Source organism: Rhinatrema bivittatum, chromosome 2 (genome assembly GCF_901001135.1).
Source record: "Rhinatrema bivittatum chromosome 2, aRhiBiv1.1, whole genome shotgun sequence".
NCBI lineage: Eukaryota > Metazoa > Chordata > Amphibia > Gymnophiona > Rhinatrematidae > Rhinatrema > Rhinatrema bivittatum.
This window is the reverse complement of record NC_042616.1, coordinates 293,804,229-293,827,362: the sequence shown is the minus strand read 5'-3', so window position 1 is coordinate 293,827,362 and position 23,134 is coordinate 293,804,229. Positions and strand designations below refer to the sequence as shown.

At 46.1% G+C, this 23,134-nt stretch overlaps 1 protein-coding gene and 1 long non-coding RNA gene across 20 annotated transcripts in view; one reads left to right on the top strand and one right to left on the bottom strand.

Annotated features, from left to right (window-relative positions):
* CLASP2 (cytoplasmic linker associated protein 2) overlaps positions 1 to 23,134 on the bottom strand; it is a 963,528-nt gene that overhangs the window by 645,539 nt on the left and 294,855 nt on the right. The window contains exon 1 of one of the 19 annotated variants that reach the window (XM_029589637.1): positions 324 to 725. The exons of the other annotated variants lie outside the window; for them this stretch is intronic. Coding sequence (XP_029445497.1) covers positions 324 to 333 — 10 coding nt within the window. The 5' untranslated portion in view covers positions 334 to 725. Of the gene's footprint in view, positions 1 to 323; positions 726 to 23,134 lie in introns of those variants that run through there. 19 annotated transcript variants of the gene reach the window in all.
* Positions 6 to 959, top strand: LOC115084581. The gene is made up of 2 exons (XR_003854598.1): positions 6 to 144; positions 292 to 959. It is a non-coding gene; the product is annotated as an uncharacterized LOC115084581 (long non-coding RNA).

The following is a 23,134-nucleotide window of genomic DNA, read 5'->3' as shown; positions in this document are numbered from 1 at the left end:
CAGACTAAAAGTCCCGGCTTTTGCAGAGGAACAACAACAAAAAAAAACCCCCGTTCAGTCCTAGTAGTCGGCTATCATCCTGCAGTTTAAAACCCCAGCCGAAGACACACTGCTGAAGTCCGATTCATGCGTCTCTCCAAGGCGGTGAGGGTTTTTTTTATTATTATTATTATTTTTAAATAAAGCTTTGGCAACCAATAAGGGCTGTCTGACCGGGGACTTTTAAGGTAATGACCAAAACAGAAGGCATGTGTGTTCCGCGATCACTTTCTGCTTCTATTTCCTGCACAGATTCGCGGCCCTCGGCGGCGGCGGATTATTACCGAGCTGCATCGCCCTGAAGGGGAGAAGAATCCTCGTTCCCCGGGGGTGCAGGCGGTGCAAGGTTTATTTATCCACGGAAAGGCGCCAACAGCAATGATGTTCCGCTCCCCGCCGAACTGGCCGAGCCCGGCACCATTTAGGAAAGCTTTGCGGCGGCGGCGGCGACTGCTGTAAACAAATCCCGTGCAGAGCGGAGACAGCCACGCAAGCCCGAGCTGCCTGCAAAAAAAGGAGCCTTTTGTCAAAAAGCCTGGCACAGCAGCAGCAGAGTAGGGAGGAGGGCCGCTCCCGAGCCAGCACAACCAATGCAAAACCTGCCCGCCTACACCAAGGCCCGAAAACAAAAGCGCCTGTTTGTGTTTGGCTGCAACAAGGATGCATTATCATATGCTACTTCTGTACACTTGATTCCGCCGGGATCAGGCCACCTCCTTGTTTTCAATTACCTTTACAAAGCATTCTGGGGCTTGCAGTACTAAAAGGAAAAGCAGGACCCATGTCTCTTACCATAGGCAGAGAAGCAGGCTTGTGGGGGAAAATAAGAAATACAAACTTTTCTGGTAGCCATTGTCACACAGGATGGTGCCATGTAAATATAGATCTTGTAAAATGAAATACATTTTTATTTGGCTGCCTATCATGTATCGACTGTGTGTATAAAACACGTGATAAAAGCATTCATATTCCCAACTCCAGCTTGTATTTTGCTTTATAGTCACAGTAAATTGATTACAAGTGCTCATGACAACACATATTTTCCTTATAGCTTCAGCGATACCTTCAACAGCCCAGGGAAACAAATAATTCATAGCAGATTTATTAAAGCCAGTACTATGCATTCGTATTATCTTTACTTCAACTGTGTCAAATTTGGAGTGAAGGTGTAGTCTAGTGGATAAAGCAGTGGGTTATGAACCAGACGACCAGGGTTTGAGTCCTGCTGTGACCTTGGGCAAGTCACTTACCCTCTATTGCCTCAGGTACAAACTTAGATTGTAAACTCTCTGGGAATTAGGGATTGTAAATTCTCTGGGGATAGGGAAATACCTACAGTACCTGAATATAATCCACTTTGAAGTGCTGAAAAAGCATGAAAAGCGGAATAAAAATAATAAAGCTATCTGATGGGAGTCCTCAATCCTCAATTTTTGGTTTGGAACCTCAGCACTCCCTCCATGCTTATGTTTTCTACCACCATACCACACACACTTTCCTACTACAACCTCCCCGTGCATCAAATATTAATATATTTATATTGCTTAAGCAATACTACATACAGGCCAAAATCTGACAGGCCATCTCTTTTCCTGGAAGATATTAAGATTGATGTGAACCAGCAACACATCACATGCTAGCTGTCAAAGAATGCTCAGTTTGTCATGAACATGGCAGCCTGAACTCTTCCACATTTGTGTTTCTCTAATTTTTACTGCTCTAAAAAGGGAAAATATATTTATTACTAAAAAGTATAAAACACTGTTTACCAAAGTGCATCTGAACAGAAGATTAAATTAAGCCAAACCGCTATGTGAGATTCAAAATTTAGCACTGCAGCAGTACAAACAATAGACAGTTTACAACCATTATTACACAGAAGCTAGCACATACTATAGAGCTGAGGTTCCCTTATTGGGTTACAGAAACAGTTTCCCTCCCTCTTATTTTCCACTCCAACTTGTAACCAGTAGTAGCAAATGGGCAAAATCATAGAACCTACCCCCTTCTTTGCATGACCATCCATTAGACGAGAAACCAATGCAGAGAGCTAAGGCCTATGAGCATACACTGACTCAAGTCCTGCCCAATGATTGATAAAAAAAAAAAAAAAAAGCAGTTGTGTTTCCTTGCTTTGGGTGAATGGGATGAGGGAGGGAACATAGAGGTCTGCTTTTTTGTTTTGTTCAAGTGTCAATATATCATCATATTGGATTTTAAAGTTGGGAAGTGTTGCAGAGGGCAAGGGATCAGAGGAACACAGAATCTCTCTCTCATTGGGTCCTTGTCACAAACCAGTAAGTAGATGTGCAGCAGAATTAACAGATTCATAGGAATCTGATAGGAGTTGCAACGAGAATCCTGCTATGGACCCAGGAAGATACCACCATCTCCTTGCACATAGGCCATCTGAAACTGGATTTGAACCGGTGGCCTAAAGATGAATGGTCACAGTATCCACATCCTCTGTCCTGAGCCATCAATAACCTCACTTAAATATGTGTTTGCAGGAAGGGAATTAAATTTATACAATATGAACCTCTTCCATCTATCTGAAGGCCCTAGGTTCCCCAATTTTCTCTTCTCCCCCCCCCCCCCCCCCTCCCTTCTCTCGTTTTCTTCTACAAGGCCAAGTCAGCAGGAGGAGGAACACAACATTTAATCCCACATCTGTCTCCTTTTGCTACCAGGCCAGATTTACAGTTTGCAAGACAGGTTGGTGTCACATAGTTCGAAGCGCCAGTCAGGTCTGGGCAGCAAGAGTAGGCAAATAAGCATTAAATTCTATGCTCCTCCTTCTGCCAGTGAATTGTCAGAGAGGCATCCACATGCACTGTCAGACACTGCCCCTTTCTTGGTTTTCCACAGAAACAGAGGAATTCAGCAGCAAGGGCCACATTTTGTGGCATTTGCTGTAGCATCATGGAAGACCAGGGTCCCTGACAATATTGTTTGCGACACCATCTTTTAGATAAAGATATCAAATAAAGGTCTGATCTAATCTTAGACATAAAAAAAATCCTATGGCAGTTTTTGTAGAAGGTCCTGGGATTTTCATTTCAGCATGGACTGTTCAAATTGAACAGCAGAAATTTCCTCACAGAAAATACCAATGAAGGCTCAGTAATATTGAATTTTTCTACTATATATATCCATTATTAAACCAACAGTACAACTTATATGCTTTTATATCAAAAGTTTACCTATTTCTTGAATCTGTTACTTCCAATGTATGCATTATTGCCAAGTTTCCTTTTTATTTATTTATTTTTTTTTTTTAAACAAAATTTCTTTCCTCCAAGTTCACTCTTCAGCAGCTCAAGCTGTGTTCAAGCTTTATATGTATCAATACAATGCTTGAATGAAAGTTCTGACACAGAACAGCACAGCATAATAATGCATCATAATAGCAGGAATGACTATGTAGGAGGAGTTTTCAAAAGCTTTTATCAAGATCTCCTTAGGAGCAAAATAAAAACAGAACACACATGGGAGGAAGTAGACACTATGAATATGCATGGATTTTCTAGTACTTTTCAACTTTTTACTTTTGTAAATATCAGATCCTCACTGACATTCCCCCCCCCCCCCCCCCCCACACACACACCTTCACACGCTCATTATCCAAACCTCCTCTGCTGCATAATCATCCCTCCTCCACGTCATACCACCCCATGACACAACCATAAATATTCATACTCTGAAAATTACAAGCACCCAATTGTATCACCTCATGGAGAGTATAATCACAAATATATGCATACTAGCCCCAGATCTTAGGGTTATTTTTCAGGATAAAAAATATTAACTGTTTAAATACCAAGAAAAGTTTTACTGTTTAATCCTTTAAATGTTAAGATTTAACAGAATGAGCCAGAAACTTGCTCAAGTCAATCTGTTGTTTACCTTACTGGATTATGATGTGGCTCCCCACACTGGGGTGGGCTGGTCAGGTACTGGCCAGTCTGGGAAGCACATGGGCAATGTATGGACATCTTGGGGGGTGAGAGAAGTGGGCCTCACTCCTCCTGCAGTCTGGTTTTATCATTTAAATTTTCAGTAATTTAAATGATTAACTTTTTTAAAAATATTTTCATCCAGTTGCTTCCCCTCAACCCTGTATTCACCACTTTATAATATGAACATTTAATTTTTCCCTAAAGCATCTTCTGCCCTCTCAACAGTCAACCATTTTAGCACCCTCCCAAATTCTAACCTAAAACCCAACACTAATGCCCCAAATGAGACCAGTGAGAAAGTGCAGTATTTGGCCAGCCCTGTGCCTGACATTGGCAGCTGCCTTCTATTACTGGAGAACTAGATGGCATGAACATCATCAAACCAGCTTATCAGGTCCTTTTTTTGCAGATCTTCCAGCATCCCTGCAGCTTTAACTGCTGTTATTCTCCCTTCAGTAAGGGGTCTCCAACAGCACAGGGAGCCCACCACCGACCTTGTACTACAGTCCAATTTTTTCTTCATACTGCTCAGATGGTGCTGAATGTCTCTGGTTGACAGCATCTCTCCCTCATCTCACACGGCCCACAGGGAGAGGTGTAGTTTACAAAACTGCGGAGGCTGTTGGCTGCTGACAGCTTCAGGGTTATGTTAGATCTGCATCAGGATACTGAGGCACTTTGAAAAAGATGCACAGTACTTTAAATAGAAGTACTAAAGCATCCCATAAAACAATTTCCTTTCATCTTTTAATAACTTTAGCTGGATATTGGATCATGAGCTTTCACATTTGGGGGTGTCTACAATTTTTGATTACACATCAATCAACATTTCCCCACTGGTAATAAAATCAACAAGTATTAATTAGGCCTTTTGCCTGTGTATTGTCACATGTTGTGAGATCTCACTGAAATCATTTTTTTGCTCACGCAGAAAGACATTAGCATGAACAAAGGGAAAACCCTACTTGATATCCAGTAGTTGTTCATAGAACTATCTATCCTGTGTGCATAATGGTAATTTCCAAACTCTGTGGTCTCCACATGGTTAATCCCAACAGAACATGAAAACCTGACATTTATTATTTTTTCCTTGATATTCCATAGGTAGCCCTATAGTACAAAAATACAAAGGTCTTCCAGTGGATCGAATCTGAATACGGTGATATAAAACCCAACAAGAGAGATGAAAACTACAGTGCATCATACACCATGCAGCAATACAGAATCACTGCATATCTATAAAAGGTCTTCCCTGAAAGCAAAGGAATCACCAGTCACACAAGTGGGTGACATCGTGCTTGGTGCAAATGGACCCTTTCCAGAGCTGGCTTCAAAGTGTTGATAAATCACTTTAGTATGTGCTGCCATGGCACCGTAGCATGCCTAAATACTATTATTTACTTCAAAAAATTTAACTCCAAAAGGGGAAGGAGAAGGGAATGTGTGACTGGTGATTTTTGCTGTCTTCAGAGAAGACGCTTTACAGGTAAGCAACTATGCTTTCTCTGAAGACAGGCAGAATCACCAATCACACTAGACAAGGGCTGCCTTCAACAACAAAAGAAGCTAAAACATATCATCAATGGGAGATCAAATGTTTTACACATTTATTTTAGGATAACCTTAATTATTAAAATAAAGAGCTCTAGTGGGGGCGGTGGAGGAAGAGGGGCTGAAGTTTGACTCTAGCTCTCAAAAAGACTCTAGAAAATACACTACCCAATCTTGGAAGGAACTCAAAAATGAAATTTCTGATCTATTAGTTAAAATGGCTCTGTGGAAAAAAAAAAAAAAGAGATACTGAGGGACTCTGCCTAGGGGGCAGGGTGATGACTACAGCTGCACGTGCTCTGTAGGGGATATTTGAAAGTTCTAGATTCTTTGAGATCAACGTTCCGTGCCGTGCTCCATCTGATGATATCGCCCATGTGTGAGGACCATCATCCTGCTTGTCCTCGTAGAAATGTGAGAATTAAGGGCTGTACAGTAATTGGTCTTCCTTATGCATTAAGTAGTGGTGATTCTCTTAATTAAAAGAAAAAAAAGGACTGGGTTGGGATCAGCAGTAGCCTCATGGAAACAATTTGTTGCAGTTCCAAAAGGTTCCAGGTCAGACCTGGCAGAAAAATAAGCACCAGTTGCACTGAAGAGTTAGAGCTTAGAATCCTTTTCAGTTTTAGTAAACCAGGGAGCAAAGGTTCCCTGTTGCACTTGCCTCACCTTTAATGGGGCCAGATTATCTGTGACATACTGAAGCAATTCAGCCAATGTGTTAATGGCAGTAGAGGAATTGTCTAGCTTCAAAATGGGCATTTTGGATCCTGATCATGCACCGAATCAGGATCGATATAAGGACTTATTACAGTGGTGCAATTAAAATTTGTTATACAAATGTGTTTATATGAGAAAGCAAATTTAATATGAAAGCAATGTGACCATATCTGCTCAATGGGGTCCCACAGGGAAAACAGGAAAGATTATGTAAAATTAAATCAAGAGTATGACTGCATTTATGTGTAAGTTGATTACATGAGACCAGCCAAGGGCCATCATTGTAGCTAGGAATACCTCACCATGAGGAAGTAAGAGGAATTTGGTTAACATGAAGATTAAAATTTCCTAATACAACTGTAGCATTCAAACTGATCTTTAAGTGTAACAGCAGTTTGAATAGAGGCAGAGAGGTATGGGATAATAAACTGGGATGGGACAGTACATTAAGCAGATATTAAGGTTAGGAGAATTTAATACCGGGGGGGGGGGGGGGGGGCAGTATCCACATATAGTTGAGAGAGGCCCAAAGGGCGCTTAAATATAATTAGTAGTCCTTTGCCACAAGGTTGTGAGACCATGTCTTAGGACAAAGCTGGGAATCCAAGATGGCTGCGTAAAGCAACTGCTAGACGCCTGGGGTCCAGATTTCCTGAACAAACTTATCTTTCATCTGAGAAATGCCTCATACAGCCAGGAAAAGATGGGCAAAATTAAAAGCTTACCCTGCAGCAATTCCAGAACCCGTACAGACCGGTCCGATGGACTCCCATGTTGTTCAAGGAGGGCTGATATCGGCAAACGAGCCGCAGTGGGGAGGAACTCTAGTGAGCGGGCAGAATTTCTCGCCGGGTTCAGACATCGCACTATCGCTGATACTGAGGGAGCCGCCAGCGAACCCTGCGCCGCAGAGAGACCCGGATGAGGAAGTGGTCGGCGGACTTGCCGAAGCTGCAAGCAATGGAAACGGCCAGCCAGGGAACCCGTGCCTGGGAGATCCATGCGACGCCGCTGGGGAAAGCAGCGGTGAAGACGCTGGCAGCACAGTCTTGGGAGAGTGTGAGTTAACCAGACAAAACTTCTCCACTCCTAAAAAGACATATTGATTTTCAAATGACTAAACCTACCCTCTGTGGGAGGCTATAGAAGGATTGGGAAAATTTATATCTGGACAAATTGGTTCCTTTTCTGTGAAGCTTCAGGATCATGAGGACTGTATTCAAACGCTAGAAAATACAGCGGTTAGTCTGACTCATCAGACTTTAGAAATTAAGAACATTGTGGACTCAAATAAAAACTTACAAGAAGCATTAGTAAAAGACAACTTGAATTTATACATAAAGTTGGAAAACATGGAGAATACCCTAAAGGGGAAAATTTTGCGATTTGTAAATTTCCCACAACTCCAATTTATATCTCCCAAAGAAATGTATAAAAGATACATGAAAGAAATTTTGAAAGGGCCAGAAGAAAATATACCACTGGTTACTCATGTATTCTATATACCTTATAATATGAAAAAACCTATTAACGGTAGTCTAAAGGTAGAAAGAAAAGAGGTTGAGGGGAATATAGAAAAAATTGTACCAGAGTTAGATGTATCTGCAATGTTAGAGATATCAGATTCTGTTCAGGCCAAACCGGCTACTATGATAAGTTTTGTTTGCACTAGAACCCAATAGGGACTGGGTGCTAAAATTATTCTTAAAAAATAGAACGCAGACTTTTCTAAACATGCAGATTAGAATTTTTCCTGATGTCTTGAAGATAACGCAAAAGAAAAGAAAACAACTTCTATTGCTCAGACCTTTGGCCTTACAAGTAGGGGCTTCTTTTTTGTTAAAATTTCCTTGTCGTTGTTTAGTCACATATAAAGATACAAAATATTTGTTTTTTATACCCTCCCAACTGATTCAATTTCTATGTAAAAAAGAAGGAGGAACAGGAAAATGAGAAAGGAAATGTAGAGCCTGGTTTATAAAAGTATCCAGAGCAAGGCTGTGCTTATCCCTCAAAAAAAAAAAAAAAAGAGCCCAACTACTAGTAGTAGCATACGGTTTCCTATACATACTGCTCTCCTATTCTTATCTCTCCTCCAAGTTTAAGACCCTTGTTGTAATGTAACTTTTGATCTCCTTGCACTTGTTTATGTTCCGTTCTTTGTTCTCACCCCTTGTTGCATGTAAACCGGCATGATGTGGTTTCTAACCATGAATGCCGGTATAGAAAAAACGCAAATAAATAAATAAATAAATATATTGATTATAAATATTGAGAACTGGATTCCTCACATGTTTAGGACTTATATTTGAAGTTGTAATAATTGGGTTTTTTTCTTGAAAGAATTGTATTTCTTGATTATGATTATTGACTTCAAATATTCTTTGTCAAGCAAAAACATTTTTCTTGATGTACAATTGAATAATGAATAAAAAAAAAAAAAAAGAACAAAGCTGATTCAGCAACACATTATCTGTAGGGAAGTAACCATGATTCAGTAATGGACATATCTCGAGCACGATCATATAATAAATCACAGATTATTGTACCTTTTTAGAAAGTGACTGAACATTAACAAATAAGAACATAAGAAAATGCCATACTGGGTCAGACCAAGGGTCCATCAAGCCCAGCATCCTGTTTCCAACAGTGGCCAATCCAGGCCATAAGAACCTGGCAAGTACCCAAAAGCTAAGTCCATTCTATGTTACCATTGCTAATGGCAGTGGCTATTCTCTAAGTGAACCTAATAGCAGGTAATGGACTTCTCCTCCAAGAACTTATCCAATCCTTTTTTAAACACAGACAGCTATACTAACTGCACTAACCACATCCTCTGGCAACAAATTCCAGTGTTTAATTGTGCGTTGAGTAAAAAAGAACTTTCTCCGATTAGTTTTAAATGTGCCCCATGCTAACTTCATGGAGTGCCCCCTAGTCTTTCTATTATCCGAAAGAGTAAATAACCGATTCACATCTACCCGTTCTAGACCTCTCATAATTTTAAACATCTCTATCATATCCCCCCCTCAGCTGTCTCTTCTCCAAGCTGAAAAGTCCTAACCTCTTTAGTCTTTCCTCATAGGGGAGCTGTTCCATTCCCCTTATCATTTTGGTAGCCCTTCTCTGTACCTTCTCCATCGCAATTATATCTTTTTTGAGATGTGGCGACCAGAAATGTCATCAAACTGCATAAAATTGGACAAATAGGAGACAGGGTGTTCTGTACTTTAGATCCTGATGCCTGCATGGAGAAAGGTCCCCATAACGGCCGTGGCCCATGATAATTTTAATTAAGGCAGTAGACAACATGACTTAGATACAATGACAAGGCAACAAATGGACAAGGACACACAAGTAAGCACAAAGGAGCTCTCCGTGTGTGCATACCTCCAGTGTCCTTCTGGGCAGAAATAGCACACCCCAATGACATCATAAAGGAGGTAAGAAGGTGGTTCACAGTGCTCTGGGAATGCAGGCAAGAGCAGAGAGGGGACTCAGTGCAGAAAACAAGATGCTCCCAGGTATCCCTCTGAAAATAGGTGTCCATTCTGCTCTGAACATAGTATCTTTAGCAGGTAGACAGACAACTTATGGATTTTTGTTTTTTTAGTTAGGTCTTCTAGCATGCTTTCAGCATTCACTTAAAATATAAACATCCCTAATCACCTGGAACTCCTTCAGCAAGGAGTTCTACAGTAAAAGTAATCAGACCTTTTTTTTTGGTCCTCACCAGTTTTCCTACCAAAGGTCATGGGATAGTAAAGCAGAGTTGCTTACCTGTAACAGGCGTTCTCCTAGGACAGCAGGAGGTTAGTCCTCACAGATGGGTGACATCATCAGATGGAGCCTGGCACAGAAAACTTTTGTCAAAGTTTCTAGAAAAAGACAAGCGAAAAATAAAATAAGCCAACGGAGAACCCAACTCCATGGGGTGACGGGCAGGTTTCCTAAGGACTAACATCCTGCTATCCTAGGAGAACACTTGTTACAGATAAGTAATACTGCTTTCTCCTAGGACAAGCAGGATGGTAGTCCTCACAGATGGGTGAATACCAAGCTACAGGCTGTCCCTAACAATAACAGGACCACAGGACTTAACCACGTGCCAACGGGCACAACAACAGAAGTGCTGAGGGTGAGAACGGGAGGCAGCATGAACCAGATACTGGGCCCTAGGTAGGGAGAGTTGGTTTCTTAATGCTTGGAACAGTTTCGGAAGGACAGACTAGCCAAAGGTACTGTCATGTCGACCACACTTGTCCAAACAGTAATGGGCGGCGAACATATGCAAGGAGCTCCACATCACAGCCTTGCAGATCTCAGGGATGGGGACCGCACGAAAGTGCGCTACCGACGCTGCCATGGCTCTGAGGGCGCCTTGACGCTGCCTCCAAGCGAAAGGCCTGCCTGCTCGTAGCAGAAGGAGATACAGTCCGCCAACCAGTTGGATAGGGTCTGCTTGCCCTCCACAACACCAAGTCTGTTATCAAAGGAGACAAAAAGTTGCGTGGACTGCCTATGGGGTGCTGTGTGCTGAAAATAAAAGGCAAGAGCATGCTTGCAGTCCAGGGTTTGCAGGGCCCGTTTACCTAGGTGGGAATAGGGACTCTGAAAGAAGGTGGGCAAAATGATGGACTGATTGAGATGGAAATCAGTCACCACCTTATTATTTATTTATTTATTTAAGATTTTTATATACCGGCATTCATGATACAATCACATCATGCCGGTTTACATATAACAGGGGTGTACAATGAACAACAGAGTAACCTGTGGAAGTGAGCAGTTACAAATAACAAGGGAATTAAAACTGGGAGAAGAGAAGAAAAAAAGGAGAGGATAACATTAGATAAAGATATTTACATTAGATAAGATATTTACAATATCTATAATATAAGCTATAGATATATAGCTTATATATAATATATAATATATATATATATATATATATATTATATATAATATATATATATATTATATATAATATATATATATATATATATATATAATATATAATATATATAATATAAGCTATAGATATACCTTAGGCAGGAACTTAGGATCAGTGCGTAGAACCACCCTGTCATGAAAGAATTTCGTATAGGGCGGATATGTCACTAATGCCTGAAGCTCACTGACCCTCCAAGCCAAGGTGTCCGCAACCAGGAAAATGACATTCCAGGTAAGATGTTTAAGCTCACAGGAACACATAGGCTCGAAAGGAGGCTGCACAAGCCTCGCTAGTACCAGGGTGAGGTCCCAGGACACAACAGGAGAACGCAGAGGGGGCTTTAGATGCAATAGGCCCCTCATGAAGTGGACCGCCAATCAGTGCCCCACTTGTGCCCTGGGGGTATGTGCTGATAGCACTCAGGTGCACTCAGATCGAAGTGGTCTGTAGCCCAGACTCCGAGAGGAACCACAAATAGTCCAGTAGTCACGGAGTGGGATAGGCGAAAGGGTCGAGGCTCTTTGCCTCACACCAGACGAGAACCTCTTCCACTTCAACCGGTAAGACTTCTGGTGGAAGGCTTCCAGGAAGCCAACAGAACCTGTGACACATTATCAGAAAGATCGAGGGACTGAAAGACTACCCTTTCAACATCCAGGCAGTGAGGGAAAGCAAGCACAGATTCAGGTGGTGCAATCTGTCCATGTCCTGCATGAGCAGGTCATGGGTGGTGCCCAGGAATATGGGCTTCCGGATTGATAGGTCCAGCAGGATTGGGAACCAGACTTGCCACGGCCAATATGGGGCAACTAGGATCATGGTGTCTGTATCCTGCTGGAGCTTCACGAGAGTCTTCCCCACAAGCAGGAGCAGGGGATATGCGTACAGTAGTCCCTTGTCCCAAAACAGGGCAAAGGCATCAGAGGCTGGTTCCCCATCTTCCCTATACAGGGAGCAGAAGTGGATCACTCAAATTCCGAGGGGAGGCACAGAGGTCCACATCCAGAACGCCCCACAGTCGAAAGATTCTGTTCGCGACTGTCGGGTTGAGCGACCACTTGTGCGGGTGGAATGCCCGACTCAGGCGGTCCACCACCACATTCTCTGTCCCTGCCAGGTAAACTGCTCGCAGGAGCATGTCCTTGGATAAGGCCCATGCCCAAATCTGTACCGCTTCCTGGCAAAGCAGGAAGGAGCCCTTGCCTCCCTGTTTATGTACCACACTGCAACTTGGCTGTCAGTCTGGATCAAAACCACTTTGTGGGCCAGGTGATCCTGTAGCACAGAGAGCGCATACATTGGATCACTCACAGCTCCAGGAAGTTTATTTGACAACTCACTTCCTGCTCCAACCACATGCCTTGTGTGCGGAGGCTGCCTATATGTGCCCCCCAGCCCAAAGTGGAGGCATCAGGGGTCAGGACCACCTGAAGGGATGGCGCTTGGAAGGGGAGGCTCCTCTGCAAGTCGGTCAGGCACTCCCACCAGGAGAGGGAGCCCCAGAGCAGCGAGGTAACGTGCACTAGCACAAAGAGGTCCTGGGTGGCCTGGAGCCACAGAGTGTGGCGAGTCCACTGCGCTACCCGCATGGTTATTTGGGAAAACAGAGTGACATGAACAAATGTCGCCATGTGGCCCAGGAAGTGAAGCAACACCTGGACAGAGACCATCTGGCAGTGCCGGATGGAGTGTGCTAGCAATGCCAGGGTCTGAGTGCGGTACCTGGGGAGGAACGCTCTGGCCAGAATCATGTCCTGGAGGGCCTTAAGAAATGCTAGCTACGTGGACGGGCTCAAATGAGATTTGGGGAAATTGATCACGAAACCCAGTGACTGTAGCACCCTGGCTGTCAAGCGGAGGGAGCGTAGAGCACCCTCCTGCATGATGCTCCTGATGAGTCAGTCGTCCAGGTAGAGGAACACGTGCACTCCACTGTGGTGCAGGTGTGCCCCTACCACTGACAGACATTTAGTGAAGACTGAGGCAAGGCCGAATGGCAGCTCCCGGTTTTGGAAATGCTTGCGGCCTACTTTGAAGCGGAGATATTTCCTGTGAGATCCTTGAGATCGAGAGAGCAGAGCCAATCTCCTTTGTAAAGATGAGGAATCAAGGTGCCCAAGGAGACCATTTTGAAACATTCTTGCTGCAAGAACCTGTTTAAGGCTTTGAGATCGAGAATGAGCCAGAGGCCGCCTGATTTCTTCGGTATCAGAAAATATCTCAAGTAGAATCCCCTGGCCCTGTTGAGAGCAGAGCACAGGTTCCACAGCTCCGGCCATCAGCAAGGCTGAGAGTTCCAACTCCAGAGTTTCTTATGTTCCAACAGGTCTCAAACTAGGGGTGGCGGATAATCTACCGGGACTGTCCTGAAGTTCAGATGGTAACCGTGTTGTACGATGGCCAGAACCCAGTGGTCGGTGGTAAGCCAGTGGTCTGCGAACAGACATAGCGAGCCCCCGACCGGTGGGTAGGGGTCCGTGGGCACCGTGAGCTGGCGTCCACTCTCTCTCCGCCAGCTAAAAGCCAGCAGCTGGACTGGGCTGTGGCGCAGGTTGGGGCCTAGGGTCACGCTGTTGGCGAGGCCGGCCCCTGGCTGCAGTGCGTGGTGCCCTGGTGCAGGAAGCCGGAGGGTAATTATCTTCTATGGCGGTAGAAGGACTTGCGAGGTCCTTGACACAGGGACCTACTCATGGAGGACAGTAGTCCAAGGTGCTGGCTGAGAGCTGCTGCAAGGTCTCATGATGGTCCTTGAGCTGGGGACCGCGTCTCTGACCTTGTCCCCAAAGAAATTTTCTCCGGTGCAGGGCAGGTCCTCCAGCTTCTCCTGGACCTCTGGCCGACGGTTGGAGGCCTGAAGCCAGGCCATGTGTCAGGCATTAATGCCCACAGCCGATACCCTGGCCGCCGTCTCGAAAACATTGTAAATGGACCTTACCTCATGTTTCTCGGCCTCCTGTACTACTGCCTCCAACTCATCCTGCTGCTGATGAGGCAGGTGCTCCGCCAGCTCCTGAACTTGTTTCCACAATTTTCTGAACCATGTACAACTGATAGAAGGTGATACGGGCAATCAGCATTGCCCCTTGAAAGACCCTCCTAAGGGTGTCCAGGGCCCTATGTTCTCGGCCCAGAGATGCAGAGGAATGGGTATGGGATCTCTTGGCCTTTTTTAAAGGCAGACTCCACAACCACAGGCTGGTGGGGGAGCTGGCGATTCCAAAAGCCAAGGGCCTGTTGGACCAGATAAAGAGCATCTGTCTTCCGGTTGACCGGGGAGACAGAGCCCAGGTGCTCCCTCATCCTGTACAGAAGTTCCAAGAGAATTTCATATGGATTGGGATGGCGACCACCTCCTTTGAGACACCACAAACTGGAGAACCTGGGCGTCCTCTCCATGAGGAGCTGGAAAAGAATGGCATCTGCCACAGCCCGGACAAAGCCTGAGAAAGAGAGGTCTTCTGGAGGAAAGAGACACCTCTTTTCCAGCGGAGACGGCTCCGAAGGCAAGTCACCAGAGTCATCGCTGACTCCGATGAATCATCGCCCTAGGGATCGTATGGCACATCCTCCTCACTAACATCCACAGGAGGATAGCGAGAAGGCCAGCGCCCATGCCCTACTAAGTAACTTGAATAGCAGACCCAGATAAAGGGTATTATGGCAGATCCAGTTAAAGGATATTACTGCAATCAAGCCTTGTAACAAGAGTGAACATCAACTTTCCTAGGTCTTCATTACTTAAGGTGGTCTGTAAATGCCTAATCCAGTGAAACTGAAAAAAAAACCAAAAACTCTTGTCACCATCTGATAAATCTGGGCCTCTAAATTCAAAGTTGAGTCCAATAAGACCCACAAGACTAAACACCTCTGGCTTACTGACCAGAAGAATAATATTCAACAAAACCAAGATCTAACACTGACAAACATTTATTTCCTACATACAACAGACCAGTTTCTGTAGCATTTAAGCAGAGTTGCTTACCTGTAACAGGTGTTCTCACAGGACAGCAGGATGTTAATCCTCACACATAAGTGACATCATCAGGATGGAGTCCAATCACGAAACACTTTTGTCAAAGTTTCCAAAACTTTGACTGGCACCTACTGGGCATACCCAGCATGGTACTAACCCTGCAACCAGGGTATAGTAAAAGTACGTGCGAAAAATAAAATAAATCGCAAGCGAACCCAACTCCGCGGGGTGGCGGGCGGGTTTCGTGAGGACTAACATCCTGCTGTCCTGTGAGAACACCTATTACAGGTAAGCAACTCTGCTTTCTCACAGGACAAGCAGGATGGTAGTCCTCACACATGGGTGAATAGCGAGCTGAGGATGCCTGAACAAAGTACCACATGCACGCAAAGACGTGCAACAGGCACAACAACAGGGATGGATTTGGGAGGAGGGCATCTTAAAAACTCAGAACGGGTCGCTGGTAGGTTGCGCAGGACAGACTGGCCAAAAATGGAATCTTCCCTGCCAGCCTTATCCAAGCAATAATGGGCTGCAAAGGTATGGAGAGAGCTCCAGGTCGCAGCCTGACAAATATCGATAAGTGGAACCAAGCAAAGGTGTGCCACTGAAGTTGCAACAGCCCTTACAGAGCATGCTTTCACACGGTCTTGTAGCGGAATGCCTGCTTGCTGGTAGCAGAGGGAGATACAGTCCACCAGCCAGGAGGAAAGGGTCTGTTTTCACACTGGATTTCCCAATTTGATGTTATCGAAGGAGACTAATAATTGGGTGGATTTCCTGTGAGCTGACATGCGATCTAAATAAAATGCTAGGGCACGTTTGCAGTCCAGGGAATAAAGAGCCCTTTCTCCTGGGTTTGAATGGGGCCTTGGAAAGAAAGTAGGTAAAATGATAGATTGATTAAGATGAAATTCCAACATTACCTTTGGCAAGAACTTAGGGTGTGTACGGAGGAGTACTCTGTCGTGCAGAAATTTAGTGAAAGGCGGGTAGGTGACTAATCCCTGTAACTCACTAACTCTGCGAGTGGATATTATAGCGAGAAGAAAAATTACTTTCCAAGTGAGATAGCGAAGATCGCAGGATTGGAGAGGTTCAAATGGAGGTTTCATGAGCTGTCCTAAGACCACGTTAAGGTCCCAAGCAGAGGCCAGAGGGCGCAAGGGAGGTTTTAGGTGGAGCAAACCTCTCATGAAGCGGGTGACTAAGGAATGTGTGGAAATCGATACATCCCCCACGCCGTTGTGGAAAGCGGCTACCGCAATGACATGCACTCTTATAGAGGAAGTTTTCAGGCCTGACTCTGAGAGATGGCAGAGATAGTCCAGAAACTTCACGGTGGAACAAGCAAAGGGGTCGATGGACATAGATGTGTACCAGACTGTAAATCTTTTCCACTTAGAGCGATAAGAGCATCTTGTAGAAGGCTTTCGTGAAGCTACCAGGACTTGAGATACCGACTCCGAAAGGTTAAGAGGTCGGAGTATCAGCCTTTCAACATCCAGGCCGTCAGCGACAGGGCCGGGAGGTTGGGGTGGCATAGGCGCCTGTTGTTCTGAGTTATCAGTAGCTGGTCTGTTCCCAGGCGAACATGCTGGAGTACTGAGAGGTCCTGGAGGTTTGGAAACCAGGCTTGGCGTGGCCAGTGAGGGGCTATTAGAATCATTGAGCCCTTGTCCCTTCATAACTTCACTAGAGTCTTGGAGATGAGTGGAAGTGGAGGGTATGCGTAAAGGAGACCTGTGGACCACGAGAGGGCGAATGCATCCCTCGGCTATGAATGGCGGCTGCGAGTAAGCGAGCAGAAGTTCTCTACCTTGCAGTTGTGGATGAACGCAAAGAGGTCTATGTGTGGATAACCCCAGCGTTAAAAGAGTGTGTCCGCTACCATGGGGTTGAGGGACCACTCGTGCAAATGAAAGGTGCGACAACTCGTCCGCCAGCACATTGTCCACACCCGCCAAGTATGTCACCCTGAGGTACATCACGTGAGAAAGAGCCCATGCCCATATCTGCGCAGCTTCATGACACAGAAGGTAGGAGCTCGTTCCTCCTTGCTTTATGATGTACCACAACGCCACCTGGTTGTCGGTCTGAATCAGGATTGCTTTGTTTGAGAGGCAATCCTGAAAAACCCGGAGGGCATATCTGATCGCCCGAAGCTCCAAGAAATTTATCTGATGTTTGGCTTCCTGTGGAGACCAGTTTCCCTGAGTCTGCAGATCATTGACATGAGCACCTCACCCTAGGTTGGAGGTGTCTGTTGTCGAGATAATCTGGGGTTCTGGAGCCTGAAAGGGAAGGCCTTGAAGAAGATTGGAGTGTTGCATCCACCAGGCTAGCGACAGGCGAAGCTGCTTGGTAACGTGGACAATGCTGGACATTGGATGATAAGCCTGAGCCCACTGGGATCGCAAGGTCCACTGTGTCACTCTCATGGCCAGGCGGGCCATGGGCGTGACATGCACCAAGGATGCCATATGACCCAGCAGGATGAGGAAATGACAAGCCATCGAGTAATCTCGAGCCTGGAGGTATTGTGCCAGGGACATGAGAGTGTAAGCTCGATCCTGAGGAAGGAAGGCCTTTGCCTGTATAGTGTTCAGATCTGCCCCCATGAAGGATAGGGTTTGAGATAGAACTAGTTTGGACTTGGCATAGTTGACTAGAAACCCGAGAGACAGAAGTGTTTCGAGGGTTAGATGTAAGGATCCTAGAGCATGGTTTTGGGTCAGAGCCCTTATCAGCCAGTCGTCGAGATAAGGGTAGACATGGACTCCTTGACCCCTCAGGTAGGCCATGACCACTACGAGGCACTTGGTGAAGACTCGAGAGTGGACGCCAGGCCGAATGGCAGGACACGGTACTGAAAATGCCTGGGGCCGACTAGGAACCGAAGAAATTTTCAGTGAGAAGGAGTGATGGCAATGTGAGCGTATGCATTCTGAAGATCTAGAGAAAAAAGCCAATCTTCTCTTTGCAGTAGAGGGAGCAGGGAACCCAGGATTACCATTCTGAATTTTTCTTTGTGCAGATACTTGTTCAATGCATGTAGGTCCAGGATGGGACAAATGCCCCCTGATTTTTTTCGGATGAGAAAATACCAAGAATAGAACATAGAAACATAGAAACGACGGCAGAAGAAGACCAAACGGCCCATCCAGTCTGCCCAGCAAGCTACGCAGTTTATCCCTTTTTTTTTTTTTACCCCCTTTTTTCTCCCTCCCACCCGTCACTATTGGCTTCCAGCACCCTCCGGCCCCAATTCCCTTCCACCCCTCCACCAATGCAGAGAGCAGCGCCGTATCTGCATACTAGTGAACATCCAGCTCAATCAGGGGTAGCAACCGCTGCAAAAAGCAGGCCACACCCCTGCCCCTTACCCACCCCTGTTTTGTTTGCTTGTTTGGTTTTTTTTTTATTTTTTTTTTTGGAGATGGCAGCCCTCCATCGTTCCGCTCTGTGAAGGTGGAACACCAACCACTGGCCACTGGCATCCCACTCCGTGAATGCCTCTGTGGCTACTGCCGCTCCGTGCAGTGTTTTGCTGCCTCCTCTTTATTTACGCCCACTAGACTTGATGGATCCACAGTGTTTATCCCACGCCCCTTTGAAGTCCTTCACAGTTTTAGACTTCACCACTTCCTCCGGAAGGGCATTCCAGGCATCCACCACCCTTTCCGTTAAGAAATACTTCCTGACATTGGTTCTTAGTCTTCCTCCCTGGAGCCTCAGCTCATGACCTCTGGTTCTGCTGATTTTTTTCCGACGGAAAAGGTTTGTTGTTGTCTTTGGATCATTAAAGTTTTTCAAGTATCTGAAAGTCTGAATCATATCACCCCTGCTCCTCCTTTCCTCCAGGGTGTACATATTTAGATTCTTCAATCTCTCCTCGTATGTCATCCAATGAAGATCCTCCACGTTCCTGGTCGCCCTTCTCTGTACCGCTTCCATCTTGTCTTTGTCTCTTTGTAGATACGGTCTCCAGAACTGAACACAGTACTCCAGGTGAGGCCTCACCAAGGACCTGTACAAGGGGATAATCACTTCCCTTTTCTTACTCAAACCACTGCCCCTGCTGGGAGAAGGGCACTGGTTATATTGCCCGGGATTCGAGGAGGACAGAAACCTCCTCCTCCAGTTGAGAGGAATTGTCGGATGACCCCCACGTCAGCCGAGGTGGGGAGTGGGGTCCAGCACAGTCAGGAAGCTGAGGTGATACCCTTGGGATACTACAGCCAGAACCCACTGGTCGGAAGTGATCGTGTGCCATATGTTGGTGAACTGGCACAGTCAACCGCCAACTGGTAGGGATGGTAGAGAAGGTTGGCTTATGCTCTCCAGCAAGGAGTCAAAACCCAGCAACTGGGCTCGGTTGAGGGGCTGGCTGGGCCTTCTGAGGTCGGCTTTGCCTGGGCAGACCTTTCTGGTAAGGTCTGGAAGGACGACCTCGAGCGGCAGGAGGATAATATCTCTGTGGTTTGAAAGACTGTCGTTTAGAGTCCCTCCGGAATGTCCTCTTAGAAGTGGACGGGAAATCAGAAGGAACCGAGGAAAGCTGGCGCAGCGTTTCATGGTGGTCCTTTAGCTGTGCCACTATTTCCTGGATTTTGTCTCCGAAGAGATTATCCCCAGTGCAGGGTAGGTCTGCTAATCGGTCCTGCACCTCTGGACGTAGGTCTGAGGACTTCAGCCAGGCCCACCTTCTTGCACTAATCCCTGCTGCAGACACTCTGGAGGCAGTGTCAAAAATATCATAGGCAGCGTGGACTTCATGCTTGCCAGCATCTAGGCCTTTCTGAGCCAGAGCATTGAGTTGATCCCGGAATTGTTCTGGTAAAGATTCAGAGAAATCTTGGATCTTCTTGAAAAGCTCTCTGTTATACTGGGTCACGTATAACTGGTAGGAAGCAATGCGAGAAATGAACATTGAGCCATGGAAGACACGCCTGCCAAATGCATCCAGGGACCTTTGATCTTTCCCTGGAGGTATGGAGGAATGAGGTTTAGAATGTTGTGCCTTCTTCTGGGCTGACTCCACAACTACAGAATGGTGATCCAGCTGTGGTTTTTGAAACCCTGTGGCTATCTGGACAAGGTAGGTGGCATCTGTCTTTCGACTGACAGGTGGCACCGAGCCTGGGTGCTCCCAATTCCTTTTCAGCAGCTCAATTAGGATTTTATGAATAGGAATAGACATGATTTCCTTAGGGGCATCAAGAAACTGGAGCACTTCTAGCATCTTGTACCTTGAGTCCTCTTCTGTCTGAAGCTGAAATGGAATAGTTTCAGAAATTTCCTTTATGAAATTAATGAAGGATACATCCTCTGGAGGAGATCATCGTCTTTACTCCAGGAGAGAAGGTTCTGAAGTCAGATCATCAGAATCCTGGGAAGAGTCATCGGTCCAAGGATCGTAAGGCTGATCCCCAACTCCCATAGGATCACCAAAGTGAAGAAATAGCATCAGTCCTGAAGGATCAGGCCTAGGCATCGATGGTACCAGAGGAGGCACCAACGGAGGATGATGCGGTACAGATGTAAGTATAGGTACCGATGGAACCGGTGACATCGACGGATGAGTCGGTGGCAAGATCCCAGACAGCAGTATGGGTATCTGTGTTTCTTCATCCTCCGATGACAAAAGTATCGGCGTGGAAGGTGGTGGACATACCGGTATTCCCGGTTCCACCGGTGGAAGGGCACCAATCAGCACATCCAGTCTGCCTAGCAGCGGTGCAAGCCCCCGTGGGTATCAGGTCGGTGACTGGGGCTGGCATTGTTGACGGCACCGATGGAGGATGGAAGCCTTAAGTGCCTTACCGATGGCCTCTTGGATCATCCAATCCAATTCCTCGCGGAAGCCTGGGGCATGTAACCCCAGTTCCGGAGTGGGAGGCAATTGTGGCATAGCCGGAGGATCCACCGGTAAAAGTGAAGTCGCGGCTCCCTGCATCGATAAAGGTGGGGAAGGCCTCTGGGACTCGGTCGCAGAGGAGGATGGGGGCATTCGCTGGACGGGATTTCTTTGTTGGTGGATCTGTCGACGCCGATACCGAGGGCTTGCCTGGATCAGCGGACAGACTTCCGATGCCGGTGTCAACGCTTTTCACAATGTTCTCCTCTGTCCTTTTCCTGAGGCGATGAGGAAGAAGTCAACACCTTCGGAGTAGTCGATGCCGGTCAGGCAGCACCGGTGTCCCACTGCTGGTGAGAGGTCGATGGCACCGGCTCAGACGATGTCGAAGCGGTCGATAGAGTCGGGGGTTTTGACTGAAAAAGAAACTCCATCTTCTCTGAGCGGGTCTTACGGCACTTCAGCGTCATTTGGGCCATTTGGTGCAAGTTAGGATGTCATGGTCGGACCCCAAACATAGTACTCAAACGCTATGTGGGTCTGTGATGGACATTGTCCGAGGACAGTCGAGGCACAGATGAAAACCCAATGCCATGGCCTTCACAAACATTTAGCTGCGGTACGGTCGATGGCCAGTAGGCCCCGAAGTGAAAACTCGACGGAAATCTACCGCAAACGAGGGTAAAGCCTTACCTTTCGACCACGGAGTATGGAATCAATAGGGGAACACCTATGGGGTAAATTTTTTTTGAAAACTTTGAAAGAAGTTCCGTGAGGAAAATTCCTCTCAGGAATCTCTAGAGAGCTCTTTAACCCGCGTGGCTACTGCTGCTCAGAAAAAAAAGAGACTGAAGGGGGACCCCTGCTGGTTGCAAGGTTAGTACCATGCTGGGCATGCCCAGTAGGTGCCAGTCAAAGTTCTAGAAACTTTGACAAAAATGTTCCGTGATTGGGCTCCATCCTGAAGATGTCACCCATGAGTGAGGACTACCATCCTGCTTGTCCTGTGAGAAAAGCAATTTCAATACCAAACACAATCTGATCTCTTCCAGATGTCTGACACATTCCAACATAGTAAGAAGATCAGCTTCAACTATAATATAGAGTTGAAAATTATCCACAAATAGAAAGTATTGCTGAGATTACTTACCTGATAATCTCCTTTTCCTTAGTTTAGACAGATGGACTCAGAACAAGTGGGTATAGTAGATGGACTCAGAACAAGTGGGTATAGTGTGCTCGTGCTAGCAGTTGGAGACGGATCTGACGTCAGCACGGGTACATATACCCCCACAGGAAGTGAAGCAACTCAGTAATCTTCCTTGCAAAAGCTGTTATGGATATATGTGTACTGACCGATCAATGAATTAGAAAACAGGATTCCCCTGACCGATTGATAGTAGCTGGAGACCGCCAGCATTTCCAACCGGAAGGCGTCGACACCTGGTAGAGTGGACGCTCTTATGTAAGAAACTGACATGGCTTACCTTGAATTGGTGAAACCCATGTACACCGGCAGCCGGGCGGGATGCTGAGTCCATCTGTCTACACTAAGGAAAAGGAGATTATCAGGTAAGTAATCTCAGCATTTCCTAGCGTGTAGCCAGATGGACTCAGAACAAGTGGGATGTACAAAAGCTTTACTCCCGGACTGGGCGGGAGGCTGCCTGAGGACCGCGTAGGACTGCCCTCGCAAATGCTGTGTCCTCCCTGGCCTGGACACCCAGACGGTAAAATCTGGAAAAGGTATGGAGGGAGGACCATGTCGCCGCCTTACATATTTCTGCGGGCAACAGCATCCTCGATTCTGCCCAAGATGCTGCTTGTGCTCTGGTAGAATGAGCCTTGACCTGTAAAGGTGGTGACTTTCCGGCCTCTACGTAGGCCGCTCTGATAACTTCTTTGATCCAATGGGCTATGGTAGGCCGAGAGGCCGCTTCCCTTGCTTCTTCCCGCTGTGAAGGACGAACAGATGGTCCGTCTTTCTTACTGCTTCTGTCTGTTCCAGGTATCTGGGTAGCAATCTGCCGATGTCAAGATGGCGTAGCAAACGCCCTTCTTCTGATTTCTTCAAGCCC